The sequence below is a fragment of the Delphinus delphis genome, chromosome 18, assembly GCF_949987515.2.
Source record: "Delphinus delphis chromosome 18, mDelDel1.2, whole genome shotgun sequence".
Taxonomy (NCBI): domain Eukaryota; kingdom Metazoa; phylum Chordata; class Mammalia; order Artiodactyla; family Delphinidae; genus Delphinus; species Delphinus delphis.
Genome location: NC_082700.1, coordinates 50,159,282 through 50,172,190, shown reverse-complemented (window position 1 = coordinate 50,172,190; position 12,909 = coordinate 50,159,282). Strand labels below are relative to the sequence as shown.

Genomic DNA, 12,909 nt, shown 5'->3' with positions numbered 1-12,909 from the left:
AGCATCTCAGTGAGATAGGTGCTATTCTCATCCCTATTTTATAGATTAAAAAAATGAGGCACAGAACGTCAAACAGTTGGTGGCAGATGTGGGAACAGCCAAGTCTAACATGAGAAGCCCAGCTCTTAAACACCATGCTGTGCTGCCTGTTACTCATGAGATGATTGGTATAGATGATAAGTAGTGTTCTGATTGGGTGTTATGAGATAACGTTTGATCACACAAGCGTTTCTTTTTATTTTGAATTTTTCAGTATTATTTTACATATTCCATAGCCCCTCCTCTTTTCCTTGAACCCCTGAGACACCCCTTTGGAATCTTAAGGTCATTTTTCAGATATTTCTCTCTTAGCTATTAAATATCAATCACCTTAAGAGGACAGAATTCAGATATTTGTTTTAATTGTGAATTTAAAATAGCCTGTGAATGTATATTAAGTTAGGTTTAAGGGTCCTCCCTTGTGTTCTCAAGTGTTACAGTTCCCTTTCCTTTTCTTACAGATGCTGGCCTCGAAGTAAAAGTGAAAGACCCACCGAAAGGGATGATACCGCCAGGAACTCAGCTGGTCAAACCAAAGACTGAGCCTCAACCAAACAAGGTCAGGGTAGAATGAAATCAGAGCATGAACTGGTCTGAGATTTATTAATTTTCTTCATTGATGCTTCAGGGTAGCCATCAAACACCTCATAGTTTATTTCAGTATTCGAATTCTAAGTATTCCTAAATGAACTTGAACAATAGTTCATGGTAATTCTAATCATTTCTCAATTGTAGAACCTGTACTTTTTGGTTTCTTTGTATAATGCTATAGTAATTTATAGGTCTTGTGTACTTTCTGTTATTGAAAGTTTACAATTGGGACTTCCCTGGTGGTCCAGTGGTTAAGACTCTGCACTGCCAATGCAGGGGGCCCAGTTTCGATCCCTGGTCAGGGACCTAGATCCTGCATGCTGCAACGAAAGATCCCGCGTGCCGCAACGAAAGATCCCGCGTGCCGCAACTAAGACTTGGTGGAGCCAAATGAATAAATAAAAGCTACCCTTTTAAAAAAAAAGTTTACAGTTCACAAAACGTCTACCGAAATTGAGTGTATAAAGTTGACAAGGTTAACGTATCCTGTGCTGTTAAAAGAAAAAATTCATTTCCTAACATCTAAAGAGTATAAAAATGAAATGTGGATAATAGAATTTATATACCTTCCTGAAAGGAAAAAAATGGCTCTTTTCTCCTTTTTATCATGTCTTCAAAGTTTAGAAAAGAAATTATAAACGTATATTAATAATTTTCTTTTTTTTCAATAATTTACATTTTTACACATTTTGAAAAAACAACATTTTTTTTAAATGTTGTTTTTATAAATGTTTTCTCTTGTTGTTTTTATAAATTAACCACTGTTATTTGCACAGGGAAACCAGCTACAAATAATTTTGGAAACTTTCTGAGAATTATACTTTCAATTCTGTTTAATTTTCTCTCTTACCACTTACTTATAAGGTCTCTGTTCTGTGATTTCCCCTGTCTCACCTGTCTGTCTTTGCCTTTCTCAGGTTCGAAGATTTGTGGCCAAGGACAGTGCAGGGCTCCGTATCCGTAGCCACCCTTCCCTTCAGAGTGAGCAGATAGGCATAGTGAAGGTCAATGGAACCATCACTTTCATTGATGAGGTAATTTGTAAGGAAACACTTGGTAATAAATTTTGGACAGAAAGTTTTTGCGTTGTTTGCACGGTGTAAGTTTACTAAATTGTTTGTTACAATGTGTTTTAAGCAGTTTGGGTAGTGTTTGGGAAATCATTTCACAGAATTTCAAAATTCTGTTCATTGAGTTTCAAACATTGCATTCATTTTTCTTTATCAATAAAAAAGTAACTAAAATTATATTTTTAGCATAAAAGGAATTCAGTTAACATGGTAGTCAGAGCCTGTACAAGGATTCAATGAAAATGAGTACAGTTTTTCTTGAATTTTTAAAATGTGGTTTGTTTTTGAATGTGTTTATTATATTGCCTTAACTTTGGACAGTACATTTTTCTAATAATACAGTCAAGTAACTTCCAATTATGAAAATCTAAATTGAGGGAAAGAAAGTCTTAAGTTCTTTTGGGAAACATCTGATTTTATGTTTGAAATATTTATCTTAAAGTGTGATTTTTTGTGTGTGCTTTTTACTCCTAAGTGACATTGTTTTTTATAATCTCACCATGTGAATTATCATGTAGCTTGGCATTCCTTGCTGGTTTTTTCCTTAAAGGTTCTCCCATTCTTACCTTCTGCAAAAAGTAGATGCTTAATCTCCATGTCCAGCATTATTTGCCTGCTTTGTAGCCGTTCAGACCTTGCTACCATCATAGGAGTTACAGGAGGGCGTGGCTTGTTTGTGTTGCGTGTATTCCGTAGATCCACAATGATGATGGTGTGTGGCTGAGGCTGAATGATGAGACGATAAAGAAGTATGTTCCTAACATGAATGGTTACACTGAAGCCTGGTGCCTCTCTTTTAATCAGCATCTTGGGAAGAGTCTTCTGGTCCCTGTTGACGTAAGTAAAAGGCGGTTTTAAAAAGCTTTCTAGGTATACTCTGTCCTCATTACAGGGCTTTCTTTAATTAAGGCTTCTCAGTTCTGAGGTAAACCACAACTAAATAACTTTAAGTGCTTGAATTCTGAGAGCTTCTGTGTAATAAAGAGGGAGTTTGGCAAGGCTAAGGACCTTACTACTTACTATGGTCCATCACAAGCAGGAAGTAGTAAATTAAAACTAGGCCTGCTGAATTCCTTACACAGAGGTAGGGAATGAGAGCGGTTACATTTTTTTTTTCCCCTTTCTTATTCACACTACTGTTTGGAATGAATTCCAAACTAAAATTTAAGAATTCAGTGTTACTATCCATTTCAGAAATATGTATAATGTATTTTTTTTATGTTGGCATTTTGTAATTCTGTGTTGCTTAAGTTTGAATCTTTTCTTTCTTGGCATGTGATACTGCTGTGTTAAAATAAGGTGGATTTTTAGACTTGTGGTGCTGTAGTGTTCTAGTTGAAGTTAAATCTTAGTGTCTGAGAGAATTCACTAAGCCTCTTTGACAGTGCAGTAGAATACTTAGAGTGTTCAAAAGTTTTCTATATCACTAAATATGATAGGAACCCACAGCTCTTTTTATAATTTAAACAGAAATATATGATTTTTTTCTTTTTCATTTCCATCAAATGTATTCCTTATGACACCGCTAATGAATAGAACAGGTAAATTTTTATTTTGAAAAAACCTTAGTATTTTAAACAGTTGAATTTCTTAAAAATCAGTATATAAAACTAGCTCTTTATATCAAATCATTTTAATATATTGTTTGTTTTTCTCCTTAATAGTTCAGAGTAATGTTCTCCAAAGGGGTGTATACAAGATGATTCTTTGGGAAAGAAAATAACAGAACTTCTATTTAAATTTATTGATTTCATTCTTTTCTCTCTTCCTTTGTATATGTTTTATAATAGTACAGTGGGGAGAGATATATCTATCTATATACTGTTTACAAATAGATGCGTGATAAAGAAAGTTTGTAGAGTGTTGGTCTACTGCTTTTTTGATTTTTTTCATCTGTGACTCGAAAGTTGGCCTTAAATGGTTTGAACCCATCTCTCATTATGGTAACCAAATGTTCTTCAGGATTACGAAAATGATATTTTAAATGAGATAATTATAATAGCCATTTTGTTTATGTCATTAACAGCATATTTTTTAAATTTTGACCAATTTAGAGTTTTGTGTATTTTAAGGCCCTAATAAGGCATTATATTAGATTATATTATCTTTACTACCTTCCCCACTTCAAAATTTTCTTCCTAATTCCTTTGTTTGCTCATTTGAGGAGGTGGTTTTGGAAGAGGAATATACTCACACAGATAGAGCAAGAGAATACACAAAGGTAGAAAGGAAGAGCAAGAAGTGTGCTGTGTGTTGAAGTTCTGAATCCCATGGCTTCATTTTGGACCACTGCTGTTCTGTTATTTGATGCTTTTAAACTCTAGCCAAGAGACAGTTTTTAGTAGGCAGTCTTGAGGTCAGAGAGAGAGGACATAATAAAGGCAAGAGGGAACGCTAAATGGAGTGAGCCGTACAAATACTCATTGATGGCTTTTCACTGGTATGTGAATGAGGAGATTATCACTGACGTATTTGAAAAATCTAGATGAAGAATATTGGAGGTAGAAAGTAAAATGAAGTAGTTTTTGATATTTTCTAGCTTGTCTTTATGTTGAAGAATGACATGAGTTCTCTTTTAATGTTAAGTAACTCAGAATATCTGGTATCATTAAGAAGGCTGAGGTTTTTCTGGTTCCTTTATTTCAAGGATGGTAGTGACTTGAGATCCTTACAAATTAAAGGAAAGATGCCAGTAGAAAAGGGAGACATTAAAGATGTAGATAAGAAATCTGAAGGCTGAAAGAGGAGGAGAAAATAGAATTGAGGGCACATTGGAGAGTTGTTTCTGTGAAGGACGAGGGGGTATGTATGGCAGTGGGTAAGTTTTTAGGGTTGAGGGAGGAAGGGAAGAGGTTGAAGGAGACTGTGATTTCCATATAGAAGGGAGAAAAGTCATCTGTTGAGATTGAAACAATTGAGTTAAGCTAGAGAGTTTAGAAATGCCATAAAGATTTGGAGTAATGTTTGAGAGAAATAGGAGCAGGATCTGACAAAAAAATTACTTGTTTGGGGATTATTGGGCCACTAAGGACCCAGTGGGACCACTGGATAGATCCATTCTGGATACCCTTCCTCTCCCATGGCCCTAAGTATCCAGCATTAAAGGAGCCAGGAAAACAGATGATAGCATTGGCTGGAATTTCCTGAGCTGCTATGACAGGAAAATAGGGACAAAAGGGAATTTCAGATGCTGATGAAAGAGCAATTGAGATCACCAACTGTGGGATCCAGCCTAAGGTGGAAATGTGAAAGGACAAATGGATGGTCCAGGGGACTTGGAGGACTTAATAAAATAGAACAATATAGTGAGTGTGCTATACTTGAAGAGCTGGAAGGAGATAGGCAATTTTTGTGATAACATAGCATATTTGAATTTGATTTCATACTTAGAGCATTTTATTGAATGAAATGGCTCATTAATGTGGCTGTGAGAGGGCAGCTGAAGAATGTTGGAAGTAAAGGTCATTGGAACTGCCCAAGTCTAAGAACTAAAAGGCTAGGCAGTTGGATGATATCCACATCGACACGAAGACATACCAGTGATGGCAACACTGTGACCTGCAAGGTTTGAAAGAGAGTTTGTGTACGATTGGAAGAAAAGTCCCATTAGATACAATATAAAGTCATGGGACAAATGGGAATAATTAGATGTTGGATCAGGAAGAAGCCTAGAGTAGTTTTGGTATAAGAAGAGAACAGGTAGATGACATAAGGGTTTATATTTTATGTGGTGACCAAAGAGGACAGAGGGGATGTGTGACAACTGGCCTAGGGCTTCAAATAGATCTGGTATAAAGTTGCTTCAATGAGGGTGTTATATGAGGACCCACAGAGTCAGAGCCTGGCATAGGCAAGAACAGGCTAGTTTTCCAAGGTTTTGATTTTAAGGACCAGGACAGGCCTCTCATACAGTCAATAAGTTTTTAATAAGTACCTTACTCTACAGGGCAGAGCATGATAGGACATAGAGGGGATAATGATTCCATCTCATCTCCTCAAGGAACTAATAGAGCTAAACAAACACATCTTGCTGCTTCTTCCCTTTACATCTCTTACTTCATTTACTACTAGAAAAATGCTGGCCACCTATTCTCCCTTTTTATACTTCAGTTCGTTTGTGAGTAGATCAACTATAAATTATGGCTAAACATTGTGAAACACTACTCAATTAAAAAAAGAAAGCTAGGAGATTGGAAATAAAATTAGAAATTATCGAGGACTAATGCCACTAACTTAGATGCAAAAGTACCAAAAAGTTGCCTTGAGCAGCCCTTACATCAACCTCTTCAGCCTTTCTAGTTACAACAATTTTGTATTCACATGAGTGCGTGTACCCTATTTGGAGCCTGACTCAAACAGACTGTTGGAGAGAATGGGGGTAGGGATTGGAAATTGAACGCTGACTAAATATTTGATGAACTATTTTTTTTAAAGATTACCATAAATAGTCATATTTAGAATGAGCTTTAAAATGATTTTTGTTGCACTGTCTTATTTATTTACTCATACTGTAGAACTATCATTTTCATTGTAGATAAGTACTTTAGCTAAATTTTGGCCTACCTAGCAGTAGTTCTATTTAAACATCATTACTTTACTAAGAAATAATCACATCCTAACTTAGTTCAAATATGACTTTAACTGTGTTTTAGTACTTTAGTAATGCTCTAGTTTAGAGATTAAATAGCATTAGACATCCATATTATGACTGTGTCTTTTTTAGAATATTTTTAAATCAAAAAATATTTTTTACATCAGTGGGAAGAATAGGGATAAATATGAAGAGTGCAGATTCTTTTTTGTGAGGTGCTCACGGTCTCTTAGAACTTGTTGCCCCTTTTAGAACACACTGTTTAATTTTACATCTTAGAGTCTTTCTTTACATTGTTTCATTTGTCTAAAATGCTTTTGCTTCCTTTTTTTTTCCTGACTTTTCTAATATTTTCCTAATTGGCCAGGCTCAAAAGTTTCTGTCAACGTTTCTCATCCCTGTACATCCCAATAATGCTGTAGTTATCAGTTCATTAATTGTTCACTCAGCATATATTTACTGAGTCCTTATTATGTACCAGATACTAAGCTAGGAAATAGGTGTTGGGTGGAGAGGCAAAGGGGAGGGTTACAAAATAAGTAAGAGTGCAGTCCTTGATCTTGGGGTACTCACTATGTAATGGGATAGACATACAATATTCAGATAATTAAGTTGCATTGTGTTAAGTTATAGAGTGACTTTACTTAGGAGGTGACATTTGAGGAAATCTTAAAGAAAAATTGCCAGGACAAAGTAAAGTAATTTCACATTAGAGAGTCAGATGTCCAAAGTTATGGACGCATGCTATGTATGGGAACTAAAAAATGGTCGATACGGGTGAAGCAAGAATTGAGGGTGAAAAGCATATAAGTACTGGGGAAATTAGCTTTTTCTCTCCTTTCTCAGGTAGCACTTTGTCTGTAAAAGCAGAAGAGGCTTATAAATGTCTTTCTCCAACTACCCATAATGTTTAGTTTGGATTTTTTTTGGCCTTTAGCCCATTTGTATTTATATACCTCTTATTTCTGTTAAGCTCCTCAAGGGTTAGGGCTCATTTAGAATCCCTTCTTATGTTTTTTCTTCCAGAGTGTTAAATATTACGTTTTGCTCGTGGTGGGCTTTCAACATTTGTTAAATACTAAATTTTAGTTCTTGGCATTTGGCAGGATCATACTGCTTAAAATAATTTCTGACCCTCTTACGCTCCATACCTTAATTCTCTCATTTAATTTTCATTGTGCCCCTTTGATGTTAAGTTTTTATCATTCTCATTTTTCCAGTGACAGAAGAGAGCTATTCTCCCAAGATCATAAGTAGTAAGTAGTGGAGCTAGCTCTGGAATTCCAGGTGATGTGATTCCAAAGCCTATTTTTTTATGTTTAGTCTACCTTAATCTAGTGGAGCCATAAGGATAAATAGTTATAAAAGGATAAAGTAAATCTAGCTATAAGAATCATATTACTTTGGCTAGAACTCCACAATTAAATAAATATGAATACTAATAACCTTAATGGCTGAATGAGGATGAATATCGTGATGTATGTTGAAGGTATACCTGGGGAAGGCTGATTTTAAATTAAAATTCTTAAGATTTGGAAACTACAAATGTAAGCCAATAGAATGTTTCAGAGACCAAGGAAAATATGTTTAAAAAGAGAGAGAAAATCAGTTATGCACATGACCTGAGAGACATTTGACTGCCTATAATAGAGCCTAAATTTTTTGGAAAGCAAGTTTGCTTCTAAAGTAGGTATTACTGATCTGAAACTTATAGGCCCAGTTCTTTGGATTCTTTGTCAAAAATGAGGTCTTTTAACATTGTGAATGAGGTTGAGTGGTAGAGAAAGTTTATATCAAGGAAAGTATATGATACCTCATTAGAAGTATTCAAAGATATCTTTATAATGCCCATATCATCCAAATTCTTGCAGAAGCAACTTGAGTCTACGAACACGCTGTGCAATTATACAAACCGCTTTCTACCTACTTAGGCTGATTGGTGTTCACATATAGAAAGTAGGCTGATTTTTCTGAATTTGGGGGCTCTGAAGATTTGGGGGAGAGATGAAGGAAAAATATCATTTGGTATTCTCTCTTATAACGTTACTCAGGGTAATTGGTAAAATTAGCAAATGTTTCTTGCATTTTATGTCAGTTTCATTCTTTTGGGATACCTAATGATGCCTGATAGTCACAGCTTTAATATACCCCAAATTTCTTGATTTTGTCTCGTTAAAAAATTTGTGTGTATATGTATGCATAACCTGTTTTTCAGTCCTACTAAATACTAAGTATTTACTTAATACACCATTAGTAAATATGCTGTCCTTAGATGGTTATCAAAAGCTTCATTTCATACTTTAGCTTGATGTTTAAGTTTCCTAAACAGAATGGAATTAAGGCTTAAATTCCATTTAAGCCTTAATTTAAGCCTCTATTAAAATAACACTATAATTGTTTGTATATATGCTGTGTTTAATTTCTCTGAGATATTTTATCTTTTTCACTTTAAAATTGGCAATTTTTAACTCTGTGATCATCCAGCACAATGAAACAATTACTATCTTTTTTATCTTTTTTTTTTCTTTTTTTTCTTTTGTGTGCGCATTTGGCATGTTTGGTCATGTATTTCTCCATTAAAATTATTCGCTTATTTGGTCTCTTCTATGCCTTGAAAGATTATTGTCTTAGAGTTGCAATTTGGTGCTCATCAATTTATTTAGGTTTTTAGCATGCTTCAGTTTCTAATTTTCTTGACAGAACTTTTTTGCCTTCACAATAGTCTTTGAGAATAAAATGATTTAGATTATTGTAGATATGTGTGTATTCGTATACGTGTGTATATATATACACACACTTTTACATACATATATAGTGGTGCTCATATTATTCTATAAAATTATACAATATGAAAGCTAATTTATATATTTTAATAGTGAGAAATTGAGGCTTTGGAGAGATTAATATTTTCATGCATGTTCGTATCATTAGACTAAACTTTCCTAAATTTTTGAAAGAAAACTATGCAAGTACATTTTAATTTTAAACTCCAGTTTTCTATCTGGTGCTTTTTTGATACTTGATAAATGCAATTTTATTAGGATAACACATTTTAAAAATAATCTTATAGTAAACCAGTGTAGAAAGAATTTTCTACAAATGCAGAACAAAAGCAAAAAAGAGTCAAATTTGAATCCACATATAATTAACATGTACAAAATTGATTTTATTGGCAATTTGTTACCATGGTTAGCAGTTACATCACTTTAAGGTATCATTGTATATGTTAACTCATGTCCTCAGACTGAGGAAACACTTGAGTTTGCACATTGAAATAAAAGAGAGGGAATTCCTTGGCAGTCCAGTGGTTAGGACTCCGCGCTTTCACTGTCGAGGGTGTGGATTCAATCCCTGGTCGGGGAACTAAGATCCCACAAGCTGCATAGCACAGCAAAAATTTTAAAAAAATAAAAATAAAAGAGAGATACAAGCTTTAAAGTTGTCAGTCACCACATTGCTTCTTTATCCCTAACTCATCTGCATTGCTTTTTACAACGCTTTTCACATTGCTTTTGATGCTAGAAAAATTTATGCTAAAAAATAGAATATGCTAAAAAATATTAATATTGTTTTATGTCAAAAGGTTTGCACCGCTATTCTCTGCAAAGGAGAAAAACCATTGAGCAAATACTTCACAAATTCTTACATACATGGACGAACCAGTAAGGACATCTTTTTCCCCCAAAAATAGCATTTCAAAATACTTTGCAACATGTTTCCACTTCACCTAAAGAGGAAGTGCCCTGTCTGCTGTCTATTTTTAAATGTGAAGGGGGCTTTGGTTTTTTGTTTTTTTCTTTTGTTTTGCATTTATCTGTAGGCACACTAATAGAAGCTCATTTTTTTTCTGGCTTTTATATGTTTTGTATTTCTGTATTAGCATATATGTATGTATATGGGTCTGTATCTACATCTGTCCCTACATGTACATACATGAGGAAAATACAGAACTGGAGAATACTAAATAAATTCTCATTATCTAAAATGGCTTACAGTTGGTTGGGAATTGTGTTGTTTCTTTTGTGCTGAAGTCTTGGATAATGACAACTTTCATTAACATTTTGAATGTCCTCTTTTTTGTATTCATATAAGCAGTAAAATTGTGTAATTGCTGGTTTCTGGAAGGATTTTAATTTCCGATCAAATAAATATGTTCAATAGGATGATATGTCTATGTAAATGTATATCATTTTAATTTTTATGAAAACATTTTGTGAAAATGTTGATTTTTCTGGGACCATGTTGCTGTGAATTGGTTGTTCTGTAACAAAATATTTTTAGACTCTAAAGTAGAGATCCTAAATGCTCTGTGCATTTCCTAAACTTTGACATGCAGAAAACTAGGTCTGCCTTTTGATAAAATTTCAGATTGTATGCTTTTTCTCTATGCTTTTCTTAACAAATTTGCTAACAGCTTTCAGTAACATTTCCAAGTGACTGTTTTCTCATTTATAGAAGAGAGCAAAATTGAAAAATGACTTCGATTTTTTTTTCTTTTTGACTTTTTTTGTACTTTAAACAGAGATAACGAATTCACATATACTACATGCCATTATTATTCATAATAATATTTGCTCTATACAATCTGTGTTAGTCACATTTTCTTTATAAAACAACAGACTGTCTTCTGTCATAAAAGAAATCTGGCTTGTACTGGAATAGACACGTCATCATTTAAAGGAGTTTGAAGGTGTCCTTCTTGCACTGACTGTCTTAAGGTTTAAATCAATGTCTGGCTCTTAATTGTAGTAAATGGCATGACACACTATATCCATGGAGAGCTTTTGACAAAAACTTATGTATTGGAATTTCTTTTGTGTGTGGTTTACTCAGGTGGCTTCAGTTTCCCTTTAGTGAAATAATATTCCAGTGCTGGTGCTAGAGTATAGAACATTGTTGTTACTGTGAACGCATCTTCTGCAGATGATATCCTGTTCCCTTTCTTTGTTGATATTTTTCTTTCTTAAACTTTGTTGCTCAGAATATCTTTAATGCTAGCCAAGGAGTCAGGGATTTGGACGTATTTTCATGGACTTCCAAAGCTTTTTTCCCCCAGGTGAGTTAACTGTAAGGAACAGTCATACATTATTCAGGTATTTCAGCTTGTATAACAAATTTTACATTGTATCTTTGAAGCCTTTACTTAAGATTAATTTTAAAAATTTTCTTTTTACCAAAAACGATCTATACAGAGTTCTGCAATTGAGTTTCCCCATAAACCTTTCCCCTCTAATTCTGCCAAAGACTGTATTACTAGTGTAAGTTCAACTTTTACTTGACTTCAAATTTGGTATATCTAACTTTATGACTAGCTTCTCCAACAATTATATACAGGTCTAGCTTTTTCAGAACTTACTTATTTAGGTGGGAGAGTTCCAACCCTATGGCTCTTCTGTTTTTTTCCTAGCCTTGCACAGTGGCCTTTTGAATGTTGGGGTGAGATTGCAGGGAGCAAAAATTAACATTGCAGTTCATCAATTTCATGTGCTGGTGCCCAGGTCTTAAATTTCTGTATAGAATAAAACATGCATTTTAGGATTTCTTGAGAATAACAGACACAGTTCTGTGATTTTAGGTCTATCAGTTCTTTTTATACTGTTTAGTATTAAGAAAAAGGATAGACTTTGCTGTACATTTATTAATTTATATAGTTTCTTTAACTAATCAATAAAATATTAAATATTTTAGGACAGTTCTCCTATATTGCCTTTCAGTGAATAACTTGCAATTATTATAATTATTATTAGTGTTTGCCAAGACTTTTCTCTCACTGTTACCCTGAGTGGTCAAATTGGAAATATTGTTATAACTTAATTAAATGCTCGAGATGTATCATCTCAACCAGTGAAATTGTTTTTTCACTAAATCTGTGAATATTTGTTTCGTTTTTACATCATGCCATGTAATTTTTAAAAGATCATTTGTACATATGACTAATTTGACTCTTCCATCTATGAAATAGCATCATGTATTTGCTAAAATTGATCATTCACAATGACATTTTAAAATATTTACTGAAAATCTCATGAGTAAAACAGCACAATTTAAAGTTTAGACCTTACTCTCCATTTTTATTTTGAGTGCTTTCTTTGTATTCATATAGTTGTACACATACATAAATTTTTACAAATATGCATGCATGGGTATATAAAATGCATATTTTATTTTAGATTGTAAATCTAAATTTTTCAAGTACTTAAAATTCTCCTTTCCATTAAATTGCCAATATATAAATAAGGAATGTTGGACAAATATGGTACAGTAATTATAGTAAATGTAAATAAATACTGTCCGTAGCACGTACTTGTGTAAGTAAAAATTGATGATTATTCATCACCACAATGAAATTTACAAGATATTATGTGAAGGTTAATAATGGATTTAAAATTTTTTCTGACCAACCATATATTAAAGTCACAGGTACGGAGAATTCTTGAATCCACATTTTTTTAACCTTATGACTTTATTTTTAATTTTCCACTATGTAATGGACATTTCTTTTGGAATGAGACTACTCATAGGGATAGAGCTATTCAGTAATATTTTATCTTGCATAATATGTTAGTGGGTTTTTTTCATTTTTATCCTATTTATAACATAACTAAATATTAATTTAAT

At 33.6% G+C, this 12,909-nt stretch overlaps 1 protein-coding gene and 1 non-coding gene across 11 annotated transcripts in view; both read left to right on the top strand.

Annotated features, from left to right (window-relative positions):
- The window catches only part of MYCBP2 (MYC binding protein 2), a 271,984-nt gene that overhangs the window by 189,020 nt on the left and 70,055 nt on the right, over nucleotides 1–12,909 (top strand). For 6 of the 10 annotated variants that reach the window (XM_059995647.1, XM_059995650.1, XM_059995646.1 and 3 more), the window contains 4 exons: nucleotides 501–598; nucleotides 1,548–1,664; nucleotides 2,397–2,537; nucleotides 11,273–11,347. In XM_059995647.1, the coding sequence (XP_059851630.1) occupies nucleotides 501–598; nucleotides 1,548–1,664; nucleotides 2,397–2,537; nucleotides 11,273–11,347 (431 nt within the window). The remainder of the gene's footprint in view (nucleotides 1–500; nucleotides 599–1,547; nucleotides 1,665–2,396; nucleotides 2,538–11,272; nucleotides 11,348–12,909) is intronic. The other 4 variants (XM_059995652.1, XM_059995649.1, XM_059995651.1 and 1 more) reach the window with 1 other exon arrangement.
- Nucleotides 864–936, top strand: TRNAG-GCC (transfer RNA glycine (anticodon GCC)). The gene has a single exon. It is a non-coding gene; the product is annotated as a tRNA-Gly (tRNA).